The 13,373-nt window shown below is 30.3% G+C and overlaps 1 protein-coding gene across 1 annotated transcript; it reads left to right on the top strand.

The window, feature by feature from the left end:
* The first annotated feature begins 2,362 nt into the window (after positions 1–2,362).
* On the top strand, positions 2,363–11,490 carry LOC123298724 (acyl-CoA Delta-9 desaturase-like). Its single transcript, XM_044880855.1, has 7 exons — positions 2,363–2,371; positions 2,606–2,667; positions 7,331–7,440; positions 7,560–7,690; positions 8,618–8,823; positions 8,883–9,068; positions 11,151–11,490. The coding sequence occupies exons 1-7, from the start codon at positions 2,363–2,365 to the stop codon at positions 11,488–11,490; spliced, it is 1,044 nt and encodes a 347-aa protein (XP_044736790.1).
* The last annotated feature ends 1,883 nt before the right edge of the window (positions 11,491–13,373 follow it).

Consider the following 13,373-nt stretch of genomic DNA (forward strand, 5'->3'; position numbering starts at 1 on the left):
GCGCACAAAATGCGTTATGTAGGTATTAGACATAACGCGAAGTGGTACAGAATAGTAAGCATAACGCGCTTGTCAGCTTGTCACATGGCTTGTGAGAGTAAAGCAAGGAAGTAAAGCAAAATTGCGGAAGCACCCTATCTTAGAGATATAACGATATGATTTTATGGCACGCTACAGCTGATTACAGCAATCGAAGCATGGTTCCTTAAATTGGATGATGGCAGGTCAAACATCACTATGATCAGTCACTTTAGAACGGGCCACAACTCCTTATCCGCTCATATACATCGAAGACATATTTTCCCCGACACCAGGGGTCGATGTGGCTACTATTATTGTTATTTAAATCACATCATATTCGCCTGCCCATTCCTAAGCTCCTTAGCTCGTATGGACGTTGATCCTTATTAGATTCCCCATTTTCTATACCTAAATAAGTTTAAAATCCTCTCTGGAATTTCAAGTCTAAACTCAAAATTCCTTAACAAGTTCAAACTCAAATTTAATGCAGCGGTGCCACCCGCTTCCTTTCTTACTTATCTTTTGCTTTTGTTTTTAAATTTTTGCGTAGCCCACTCTATTTTTAACCGTCCGGTAACCTCTAGTCTATGCTTTTTACGTGATATTTCTTCTATATGAAGTCTCAACGAGTTCCGATGACGAATTTTCTCTCCTTCACATATGATAATATTGTAAAATAAATGTATCTTTTATTTTTCTATAACTGAAAATTTATTCATTTATTTATTCTGTTTTTTGTTTGTTTGAGATTTGTTATCTGTTTTGAAAAACCAGATTTTTTATTACACATTTTTTTGAATTGTTTACTTATTATTTGTTTGTTTATATATTATTGTATTCTCTTTGGCTAATGGCTGTATTGGGGATTTGCTGAAACAAATAATATAAACAAAATTTTATATTTAAAGATAGGCAACTTTTATACCAACAATGTACCAAAGATTGCTAACATATGTTTTTTTAAAAGCTTTAGATCTATAATAAATAAATTGTTTATTAACACTTGACAAACAAAAAGTCATAGGCGTCGACAGAGGAGCAAGAAAAGCAGCTGCCCCTCCTAAATGTTCTCAAAAATGGTTCTTTGCACACTCGCTTTAAAAAAGTAAAATTCTACTAAATTCAAAATGTCATTTCACATGTAATTTCACAATCAACTTTTTATTTTCATTGATTAAACTGCATTGTCAGAAAAATTAGTAGAGAGTAAAATATTTTTAATTTAATGACGTGCTAGTGTATTTGGTAAACGTTGCCAGCCATTTTTATTGTTTGTTTATTGTATTGTTGTTGCCAGCCAAAAGAAACTGTACAAACTTCAAAACAATTTTATGCTTACAACAAGGAAATTTTATGTTTTTGAAACATACTAATCGATGTATTGTTTGAATGTGCACCTTTCTTATAATATGGAAATTCATAATTAAGAAGCATGTATAAAGTTATGATAAAATAGACGTAATAATAACATTAATTCACGGGGACGACGAGAATACCATTCACTCTGGTCCTCAAGTATCTCGGAAACCGATTCTATCGCAATATTCGTGTTCAGAGACCCCAAAAACCTCAAATAACAAGTAACAAGTTTGAAATCATTTTCATCACTATTAACCGAATTGTGAATTTAACATTTACGGTCAATTTAAAATGCAATTATAAAATGCATTGTAATCATGCTAATTGTATATTTTTAATTTCTTTAAATCAAATTAGGTCACAAAATTTCCTGGCGCTCTAATAAGTCGAATGCCGAAAACCGCATTGAAATACGACTTACTGCTCTAATTTTTCGAACTTTGATCATTTTTAGTGCTTAGTTTGTTCGTCTAATTAGAGCGTCCATAAAAACTCTTCTTAATTCATATATTTTATATGGCTAGCGGGTAGGCTTACAATCGGTATAATACTTCAACCTCTGTTCTTAGCTATTCACGCAACGTAACGCTACTATCATTGACCTCTGTGTAGCTTAAATGTAACTGCAAACATAACACTAACGTAACTCATTACATTTAGAATGGTTGTAGTCTTAAATAAAGTTTGATTGTTGGGTACTTTTCTGCATATAATTTCTTGCTTTTCATTTCTTTTTTTTCAATTCAAAATACGTTTGTTTAATATTTAAATTAAATTTTTAAAATATTCAAAGTTTTAAACATACAGACCAAAAATGTTTAAGACCTTGTTGTTTATCTTCTAATGGACTACAAACCCATGTTCATTAGCTACGTTCGTATGAAATACAATGTATTTTTCACAATATTTTGTCTATTAAACATAATCATAATAAAATATTTTTGTAACAAAAACCTTGACGTTGCTACGTTCTTGACTCAGAATGTGCAAAGTTTGTAAGCAACACAAGTGCAATTTGTCGCATCAAAAATTACTTCTAGGAATTTTACAGACGTTTTGCAGGAAACGAATGAATTGAGAGAAGGGATAGATTCAATATTGTTTCAGTGTCTAGTGAAAACAATGGCTGAACTTTTTTTGGAGCAGATATTTCCAAATTGATTGGCAATAAATGATTTTGTTATGTGGACGGAGCGTTTGAAACATTATCTACAGCTGTTTGTAGGGATTTGGAGGACGAATACAGGACAAAATCAGTTGCGTATTGCAGGAGCTGAAAAAGAGGTTGATTTACAATTTACAATGATTTTGGTACTTAACAATCAGTGAACGAACTTTTAGAAAATTGTAAATAATAATGATGTTAATTTGGAAGGAGCACAGACAAAGACGTGAATATGTTGATGAGGATGTTAATGTCAACATTGTCCAACGCTCCTTTCACGTCTATAAAGTAACAAACCAGGACCGGTCAAGTGTATAGAAAGGTTATCAAGGGTAGACGATTTCTTACAAAACCTCGTGAGAACGGTAGAATTATGTTCTTCGATAACTTCGATATAGGATCTTTATTATATTCAAGGATTGGTCCGATCATTATAAGTATAATATTATTTTGAAACAGATGAATGCATAAGGGGCGAATCCTCTCGGCCAGACAAGACTCCCCCAACTCGTAGGTGTCAAACGGACAATCCAATGTATGGTCGTTCTAGGTCAACGTGATTTCTACAGGGATTGGAGCAAAATCCCGAGTTAGGTTTTATTGGAAGGGAAGGGGCCAGTTTTTATATACAGGAGACAGAAGATGTGGATTAATTACCCTTCTATACACTTTAACCTTAATCTAGATCTCTTTGATAAGCGTATTCTTGAAAAGACTTGCATCAAAAAAAAAATCTTCCAGAAATTTCATTTTTCCTCTTTAAATAGGGTCTGAAGCTTTCTAAAAGTGTAAAAACTCTCAGGAGTAAAATTATTCCTAAGAGATTTCAAGACCTTTTTCTTTGTTAGAATTTGAGGTTTGCATTCGTTAGCCCATCAGGATGCATGAGAAATAAAGTCATTAAAATGAAAAAATGATCGCCACCATAGTGTCATCTATCCGATGCAGTGTAACCTAATAAATGATGATAAAGATAAAATCACCGGCATTTATTATAGATTAGCTAGGGTACATTCCTAAACATCAGGTTCAGTTCTTCAGAGGATACAATATTTTGAGAGGAATTGTTATACATGCTGAAACTATAGATATGTCTACAATGCCTACCGCGATTATCTGCAAAAAAGTTTTATTCGATTCATGTGGAATGATTTGAGCGAAAATGGGCCTAAACACAAGAATTGTTGTGCACCATCATAAAATTATATCTATCATTTCGTAAAATTGAATAACTGCAAAATTTTGATGTTGAATTTGGTTTTAGCCTAAGCAATTAAAATTTAACTTATGTACGAAACCATTTTTTGTTAAATGCACCCCTTCGAAGAAAAATGCTAGAGTCCATTAAAATAAATCATCCTAAATACAGAATAACATTTACATTTTGTTTTGATTACTACAAGTCGCATACTGTAAACACAGCTTAACAAACAAAATTTAAATAATATTATTTCAATGACGCAATTTTATGATTGTAATTAATATTCACATTGTATAATTAATATTTTTGCAAGTATTTAAATACGACATCTCGCATCATAAAAACATCCTCTTTCCCAATACGGTAGCAATTTTAAGTCATTTATATTATCTACACTCCCGAAAAAAACTAAAGGAACGCTCAAATTGAAAAACATTGGTAAACAAGTGAAAAAAAACAATTGAACGAGTTAATTGTTTAAATACCATGCATGGACAGTGTTGATTACTCAATCGCATTACACATACATACATGTCACACATACATAACTGTTATTCCCATATAATACATACTATACAATTTACGCCTAATTTCGCCCTCACGGGTAAACAGTGATGTTTACGAAAAAATGTTTTAAAGGAAAGTTGGCTACTTTTTTATAAGGAATATTTTTTACATTTAAACTTTTGTTCTATCTCTTACGGTTTACAAGATAGGTCCTACAAATCCAAGACCCAATTGACCTATGTTGCTCATTTACGAACTTGACCTCACTTTTTACGACCTGAGTTATTGAGTTGACAGACGGGCGGACGGACAACCGAAAATCGACTAATTAGGTGATTTTGTGAACACCTATACCAAAATTTTGTTCGTAGCATCAATATTTTTAAGCGTCACAAACTTGGGACTACTCTTAGTATACCTTGCATATTACATATGTATATGCATGGTATAATAAGATGCACTAATAATTTTTCAGAAATTTATTTTGTTTAAAGACTTTTTTAACTTACAAAAAAGAAAAATATAAACCCCATGTTTAAACTGCAGAAACAGGTGAACTAGTTTAAGAACGATTTTTTTATTTTGGTTTGTAGGAAAGTTTATACAAGCTTTAATTCGGAATGATAAAATAAAAAAGATAAAATTGTATTTAATGCATACCTACCATATTATTAACATGTATCAATGGTAAATCATGTTGTTAGATCAAGAATAAAGATATATCATTTCGCTTATTTACTACTTTACCTCCTCAAAATAATGTTTACATGTTTAAAACTGGAATATGCTACAATAGCTTATTTACCATTAATCAAATTAATATAATGTAAGACAGTCATGAGAGTTTATTCTAAATCAAAACTACACTAACAATCATCTTCAATCTACCTGCATTCTGATAAATTATCCTAAAATCATAAAATTTCTGAACAGTAAATAGCACTCACTTTATGCCGAGGATTCACCGAATGATTCAATGTACATTGGAGATATTTTAAGCTCAACATCTTTAAATAAAAAGTACAAAGGTTAATGCATATCAAATATTTATTAAAGGTATACTCAATGTCACAAAAAAGGCTCGTTTTAAAACATTCTAAGTGTTACTATTATAACATAGCATATGATGCGTACGCTTAGAATGTTTTAACTGTGGCACTTTTTCTGACAGTGAGTGTAGGTATATGACCTAAATCTTTCATACATTAATTATTCTATATTCATTAATAGGGTTATACTACAGTAAAGAAAGACCCGAAAATAATTTTTACTTAAAAATAATACTTGAAATTTTTAGGGGGTGTTTGGGGGCATGCCCTCTGTCAAAAACCGAGTTTTCGTATTCGTGGTGGTGATGGAAGATACAATCCCCTGTCAATACAGCGGTGAGTTGGTTTTTATTAGTTATCTTTGTTGCTATCGCACGTACAGTCAAGTTCTATATTTGAATTTTTTTTAAGACATGTTTTTTCATTCTATTAGACTTCAAACTTATCAATAATTCTAAATGAACATGTCAGTTATTCAGTATTTATCAATAAACGAAAACTACCTCTCACATTCGACCTTTGACAGGCCATTGTCGTTGACCTTAATGACCTACGATCTACCATTAGAATCTTGATTTGGTTACCATTCGTAAGATATTCAAAATTCAAAAAAACTATTTAACAGAACTTGACTGTATAACTCATCCCTGTATCGAAAGAGGGTGTTCCCAAACAGTCACTAAAAATTCCAGCCATTAATTTTTTTTTAAGTAGATAAAATACCTTTATTTACTGTACTATTAAGTATAAGCTACCACCGCGAAACGTAATCCATTCTTTGAGAAACTAAGATTAACTTAGATTTTACAACTTTCAGAATCATTTTTATCGAAAAGATGATACGAATCTTGTGATCAAGACCCTTCAAAATCATAAATCCGCCACTGGATATTTTTTCTTTTTTTTTATTATTTTATAGTTTTGTACTTTCATCATAATTTAAAATTTAAAACTGTTGTAAAACATATACTTATCTATTGTTAATATTATGGATAAAACCGCACAATATATAAATTAATTGATCATAAAAATATTTTTTTTTTATTTAAAAAATAATCCTGCAATAGTAATTATTTTTTACCTTTTAACTATACCTTAATTATAAAACATTCATAAATAAATAACACTTAAAAAATAAGCTTTTATTTATCTATCTTAAAACTCTTTACTGACCTTATCAATAGATCGTGATGAAAACGAAAATTGTTTAGGCAGTTTTGATTTCCCAAAGTAATTCTTATTTGCATTTAGCCTTTCCTTTTTTTTTTTGTAACTTTCCATTTATTTTAGAATAGTAACCTAACACTGCCGCTGCGCACGAGGTGGCACTACTGGTATCGAGAAGTTACAACCGCTAATATAATAGTGAAAATAATCAAATATACCTTGAATATATTTTTAATAAATAATTTATTTTGATATTCTTAAGTTAATGCATAGGCTATGTATAAATTATGGCGACTTCTTATCCAATTTCTTAATAATTTTTTAATAATTAATAACAAATTTTTCAAACGATCACGTATCAATCACCCTTATGTATCAATCACCCTCGAATAACATTATTCGCTCAATCTATAAAATGATCCGATTTTTATATTTTTTGAGTCAAAATTATGCTCGAAAATTATTTTTATCCAAACGGAGACAAAAGAATTTTACTGTAAAATTCCTCCTCAAAACATAGTAAGGCCAAGTATTCCTGAATTACAATATCCTTTGTTTGTAAAACTTCAGTTCAATAAATAAACTGAAGCCTTGATTATTTATAACGAATAAAATAATATCCAATTTTATACTGGATAATAAAATGGATTTCTCAGACTATAAACTGCAATAATAACTAATGTACAATCAATTTTTAATTCAATTAAAAAAATAATATAAATAATTGAAATTTCTTAATAGCAATTAATTATCAATAATAATGACACCAAATATTACAAGTGAAAAAACTTATTCCAATGAAGTTACGAATAAAATCGAAAATTCTAAAAATGAGGAATCTACACATAAATCTAACCATCCAATCAAATTACTTTGGATGCCCATTATTTTATTTAGCTCATTACATATAGCAGCAATCTATGCCACATATTTAATATTTACATCAGCAAAAATTTGGACAACGATTTTTGGTAAGTGATCAACATTTCCTTTTTTTTATAATGTTCTGGAAATTTATTAATAATTTCTCTTCTAAATACACAATTTTTTAATAATTAATTATTAATAATATTTATGATTACTTTTATAGCTCTATTCTTATATCAAGTGGGAACATTTGGTATAACTGGTGGTGCACATCGTTTATGGTCACATAGAGCATACAAAGCTAAATGGCCCTTACAAGTTATATTGATAATTTGCCAAACAATTGCATTTCAAGTAAGTTGTTTAATTTTTTGAGAATTTCAACTGAGTTATCAATAAAACAAAATCGAAATATCGACTTATAAGTAAAAAAATCCATTTAGGCATTTATTCTGGCTTAATACAATAAAATCACGACTCTTCTATTCCCATTCAATAACTTCTTCGGTAATTTTCTTATGATAATCTCTTTAATTGAAGTATTAAAAACAAATCTTGCTCAAAAACTGGGAATTTAAAAGTACATCTGCGATTTTTATGGGATCGGCTGCAAACTGTTGATATGAGGGTGTAGAAAAAAGTCACCCCCCCCCCGGTGGTTTGCCCGATTATTTAAATAAATAAATGACATCAAAAATAGGCATATTTATGGTCTTATGGTAAAACGGTAGATGCATGATATGTTTTCATAGATTTCTCCAAAGCTAGTCGTTGCAATTTGAGAAAAAGAAACTATTTAAATAAAAGTAAAACCTTTAATAAATGATTGACAATATAAGACGAAAAGTAATAATAAAATTTTTCCATATTTAGAGTAATATTAAAAATATTGAAAATTGAAAATTTTGTTTAATTATTTAGTTTTCGATATTTCGAAAACCAAGGCAGATATCGAAAAATTGTATTCTAATTTTTCGTTTACATTCATGAAGTTATAACAAAATTCACCATCAAAGTTGAAAATAAGGTACAAATAATTTCCTAAGTCTAAAATTGCCTATAGATGCTCGTACTACCTGAAACTAAAGTCAATTATAGAGACTTTACTTTAAACCACCTGATTTTATATTTTTTACTATTCTTATTTCAACCTCGTAATTAGAAGTCTCTTAGCGAGAGGATTAATGATTTTTTGAATTATAAGTAAGAGTTTCGTAGGGAATTACTCATACAATGAATGACAGAAAGAAAATAAAAATCTCATACTTATAAATTTTATAGGCTCCAGTAATAGTTTGGGTTCGTGATCATCGTATCCACCATAAATTTAGTGATACGTCTGCTGATCCACATAATGCAAATCGTGGATTTTTCTTTTCACATGTGGGCTGGATGATGTGTGAAAAGCATCCTGATGTCATTGAAGAAGGAAAATTAATCGATATATCAGATTTAAAGAAAGATCCAATAATTCAATTTCAAAAGAGGTAAAAATCGAACACTTTTTAAAACTCTTCGTATGAAATACACAAAAATTTTCTAATAGGTACTATGCAATTTTAATGGTTTTACTGTGTATTGTGTTGCCAACATTAATTCCATGGTATTTTTGGAATGAAACCTTATTGAATGGATTTCTTATAGCTGGACTATGGAAGTATGCTGTAACATTAAATGCTACGTGGCTAATTAATAGTGCTGGACATATATGGGGTACTCGTCCATATGACAAGTAAGTTAATCAGTGGCATTATTCTGACATAAAAACATCTTACTAATTATGAAGATTAAGTTGGCAGAATCATTTACCAAGTTTCAATTCAATCGGACTAAATATATTTTGAGAAAAGGTCAAACAGACAAAAAAATAAGTTCAAAACATATAGATTCCAAAAATCACAAACGAATTTGTAGCAGAACAAATTTTTTTCTATTGTAAAACTTCGACTACCATTTTCAAACTTTTAATATTATCAGATCGAGGTGATAAAATATGCAACGCATGCGTATGCTTTCATTGAAAATATTTATTTCAAATTTTTTTTAAAATATTTTCCAATATACGATCTTAATGAGTGAAAATTTGTAATGAGATCAGGTTTGCCATGAAATTATTCAGTACATTAGACTAACGTGAAGCTTAAGCCCGTGCATATGGGCTCCCATTGAGAATCTATCCACATAAATTTTGCACGAACAATATAGTCCTGTAAATTTATGAGACTCATTTCCACTGACGAATCAAATATCGATGCATATTTTGAGCTCGGTACATTCTTTGACTTTGTTTTTGAGTCGAGTACTTCAAACAGAAAACCTGGTTCTTGGTGAGGCTATCGAACTAACTAATGCTACAAAACATATTTTGCTGGAAAGAAGAGAAAACGTTGGGAAAGACAATCCAGGAAAATTTTCAATACCATGAGCGATATCTGCGATGAATACGTCATAGAAGAAAGCCAATGTTCGCGTCATAACAGACTCAACGCTCGAATATACAGACTGATTCAGTTTGAATCATTGCAATATTTTATCAAATTTAGCTTACCTCTTTCTCAATCAAATGAAAAATTTTGATGAAAACTTTTGCTCGACTTTTTAAACTAGAATATTCAATTTTGCACAATGATTCCCGTGGCATCTGGGTAGACGGCAATTTACCTATGGCGAAAACGCGTTGCCGAACGGGGTGCCAAAAATTCATTCGGAACACTCTATATTATCAATAAAGATGCGTTTCCGAATGTCTACTAAATGCTTTTCGTTCTGGTAGTTTTGTCTGTGACAGCGACGAATGAACGCTTCTTTTCAACCTTGCGTCGTCTCAAAACATAACTTATATCGACTTGGTGAACAATACTTTGAACCCCTACCTTGGATAATTCCGGCGTACAGGCTTGATGAAGCTATTTTATTAAGTTACGATTATCTTAAGGACATTCCCAAAAAAATAAGTGTATGCAAATATTTAAGGCTTACGTTTCAAATTTTGATGGTGAATTTCGTTAGAACTGGGGAAAATTTGACGAAAATAAATAGTAAAATTTTCGAAGTATACCATAGTTTTTGAAATATTGATACTTAAAGATTTTGAGAAAATCACTTATAGAAAAATTTTTTATTTTCGTAACACAAATGCCATTCATTTCATCCCTTTAAATCTTATATATTTAAACAAGCAATTCTTGTATATATATTTGGAATTTCGGAAATGGCTCAAGCGATTTCCATAAAAAAAGGGGCGAAAATCGATCTAGCTAGGTTTTAGTTTTAGAAAACGTTTTACCAAAAAAAAAGGAGCAAAGTTCGGTCAAGCAGATACTGCATTTTATGGAAAAACTAGTGCTGCTTCTTATAATTTTCTTCATAGGAAAATATTTGTCATGCTTTTTAACTAATAAATATTATGTTTCCAAATTAACCCTAAGAAAATTACCGTTTTACATAATAAAGTATACCTTTAAAAAAACTTCAATATAGGATTTGTATGTTAAAAACGCAAAATTTAACAACTTTACTTGCTTATAAAGGGCATTCATGAGAATGCATATATACGATTTAAAAATGGTCCTAAGAAAACGTGATTTATTGGGAACGTCTTTAATTGGAATTATATTTAATATATAAATAAGTGTATAACACAATAAATGAAAGACGGCATACGTCGGACATAAATGTTTTGCATTTCATTTTATAAATCTAAAAAATGCAAAATATCAATTTTAAATTGTTTTACTGATTTTAAGCATTCTGAAACATCCTATATACTGAAGTATTCAAAAGTATTGTTAACTCACTTTCTTACTTTTTTTAGGATGAAAAAACCAACAGAACACTTAATAACATCAATAATAGCAAGTGGTGAGGGTTGGCATAATTATCATCACACATTCCCATGGGATTATAAAGCTTCTGAATTGGGACATGGTCGTATAAATACAACAACATTTTTAATAGATTGTTTTGCGAAAATTGGTTGGGCATATGATTTGAAATCAGTATCAAATGATATTATTAAAAATCGTGTATTAAAATATGGCGATGGTACACATCCAATCATACACCAAGAAACTATCGAAGACTCCAATTCAACGTCAGATAAAACTAGAAATATATTAAATGATGTATATAGTGAAATTTTAGATGAATATTGAGAGGAGCGATTAGAGATCTCTAAATATGTTGGAGCGTCACATACTATGTAATTAGAAGAAAAATGTCGTATGGAACATTTCAGCGGCACAGGGCTTGTTATATTTTTCGCCATTCCATGTGGAAACAAGTACACACATAACAGGACATCGAAATATCGACTGCTTTTCAGGGCTGTCAGTATTCTCTTTGGGAATATAAAATTGTTTCCAGCCTATCAAGACAGATGTTTCTACTCTACCAAAATTCATGCAAGTCTTTGTTTACATCGAAAATTGATTTGAATTAACTGTAGGTATTTCGAGAATTGTACAACTACAATTTGTATATTAAAATAGTAAAGTCATATTTATAAGCGCCGATATATTTCCAACAGGAGTAAAACATATTTTTAGATCATCTTTTGAAAGGACCTTTGCGATCCCTACCGATCCGATGAAAAAAAACCATCTCTTCAAATTTTTATATTCTTACCATTATAAATCACCAGAAATACCTGTACATATTTGAGAATTTTTTAGTACCTTAGTAAATTTCATCTTAAATTTTTTAAATACATTATATTTACTTTATGAAATTTGTATGTTTTTTATTTAAAACAACTGAAAACAAACAATTGACTTAGTTAATTGTAAAAATATCATGTATAGACAAATTACACTATTGTTTTTGTATTACATTATGTAATTAAAAAAAGATTCTTAGATAGCCACAGTCATGTATAACACAAATGTAGTGTCACACACTCATAACGAATATTCCTATATAATACATACTATGTAATGTTCTAGCTTAACTTGCGCCTTCACGGGTAAACAGTGGTGTTTACGAACAAATGTTTCAAATAAAAGTTGTTTATCTTTTTATAAGGAGCATTTATTAGGTACATTTATATTTTTGCTCTTTCTCTAACGGTTTACTAGATGGGAAATATGGATCCAAAATCCAATTGTAAATGTTGCTCATTTACGATCTCAACCTCATTTATTACGTCCTGAGCACGCTATAAAAATTTCAACATGATATGTCTTTCGATTTTTAGTTATCGTGTTTACGGACAGAAAAGCAACCGGAAATGGACTAATTAGGTGATTTTATGAACACCTATACCAAAATTTTGTGCGTAGCATCATTATTTTTAAGCGCTACAAACTTGACACAAAACTTAGTATACCTTGATATATTTCATATATACATGGTATAAAAATGCACCTGGCAAAGCCATGAAAAGTGCCTTAGTGCACTAGCCTAATATATCACAATCAATAAAGAAATTTATTGACTGATCTTAAAAAGTTTAACAACTCGCTGAAAATTTTGGATTTAAATTAAAATATCATATGGTCAAGGTAGCTATCTCGTGGAGCCTGAGAAAAATTGATAAAGAGAAAATCATAATTAAAAGAAAAAAAAACAAGTGAAAATAAGCAATTGACTAAATTAATTGTTGAAATACCCTTTGTAGACAGTGTCATAAACCAGGGATTGTGTTGTTTTATAAATAAGATAATTAAAAAAGAAAAAAACATATTATTACCGCCCTTATATATTATCTGACTGGTTTGGTATGAAATTATAATCGAAAGACTAATCATTTGAAGCTTTACCTACAAATCAACCTTCTACCTTGTACAGTTTTGGAGAAAATGCAAAACTATATTCTAGACCAATTTGCGGCCACACGGCAAAACGAAGATGTTTACGAAGAAATGTTTCCAAAAAGTTGTTTATCTCTTTATAGGGAACATTTTGCATATTTAAACTCATGTTCTATCTCTTGCAGGACCTTCGACCCTATTGACTGTATTGATTGTTTTGGATTATTAACGAACTCAAACTCACTTTTTACGTCTTGAACACGCTGTAAAAATTTCAGCTTGGTATC

This window comes from Chrysoperla carnea, chromosome 1, assembly GCF_905475395.1.
Source record: "Chrysoperla carnea chromosome 1, inChrCarn1.1, whole genome shotgun sequence".
Lineage (NCBI taxonomy): Eukaryota > Metazoa > Arthropoda > Insecta > Neuroptera > Chrysopidae > Chrysoperla > Chrysoperla carnea.

Excerpts from the sequence above, each read along its gene's own strand:
- LOC123298724 (XM_044880855.1), top strand. Across the intron at positions 2,668-7,330 it reads CAGGAGCTGAAAAAGAGGTT|AATCAAATTACTTTGGATGC; the intron begins GATTTACAATTT and ends ATCTAACCATCC. Across the intron at positions 8,824-8,882 it reads ATAATTCAATTTCAAAAGAG|GTACTATGCAATTTTAATGG; the intron begins GTAAAAATCGAA and ends ATTTTCTAATAG.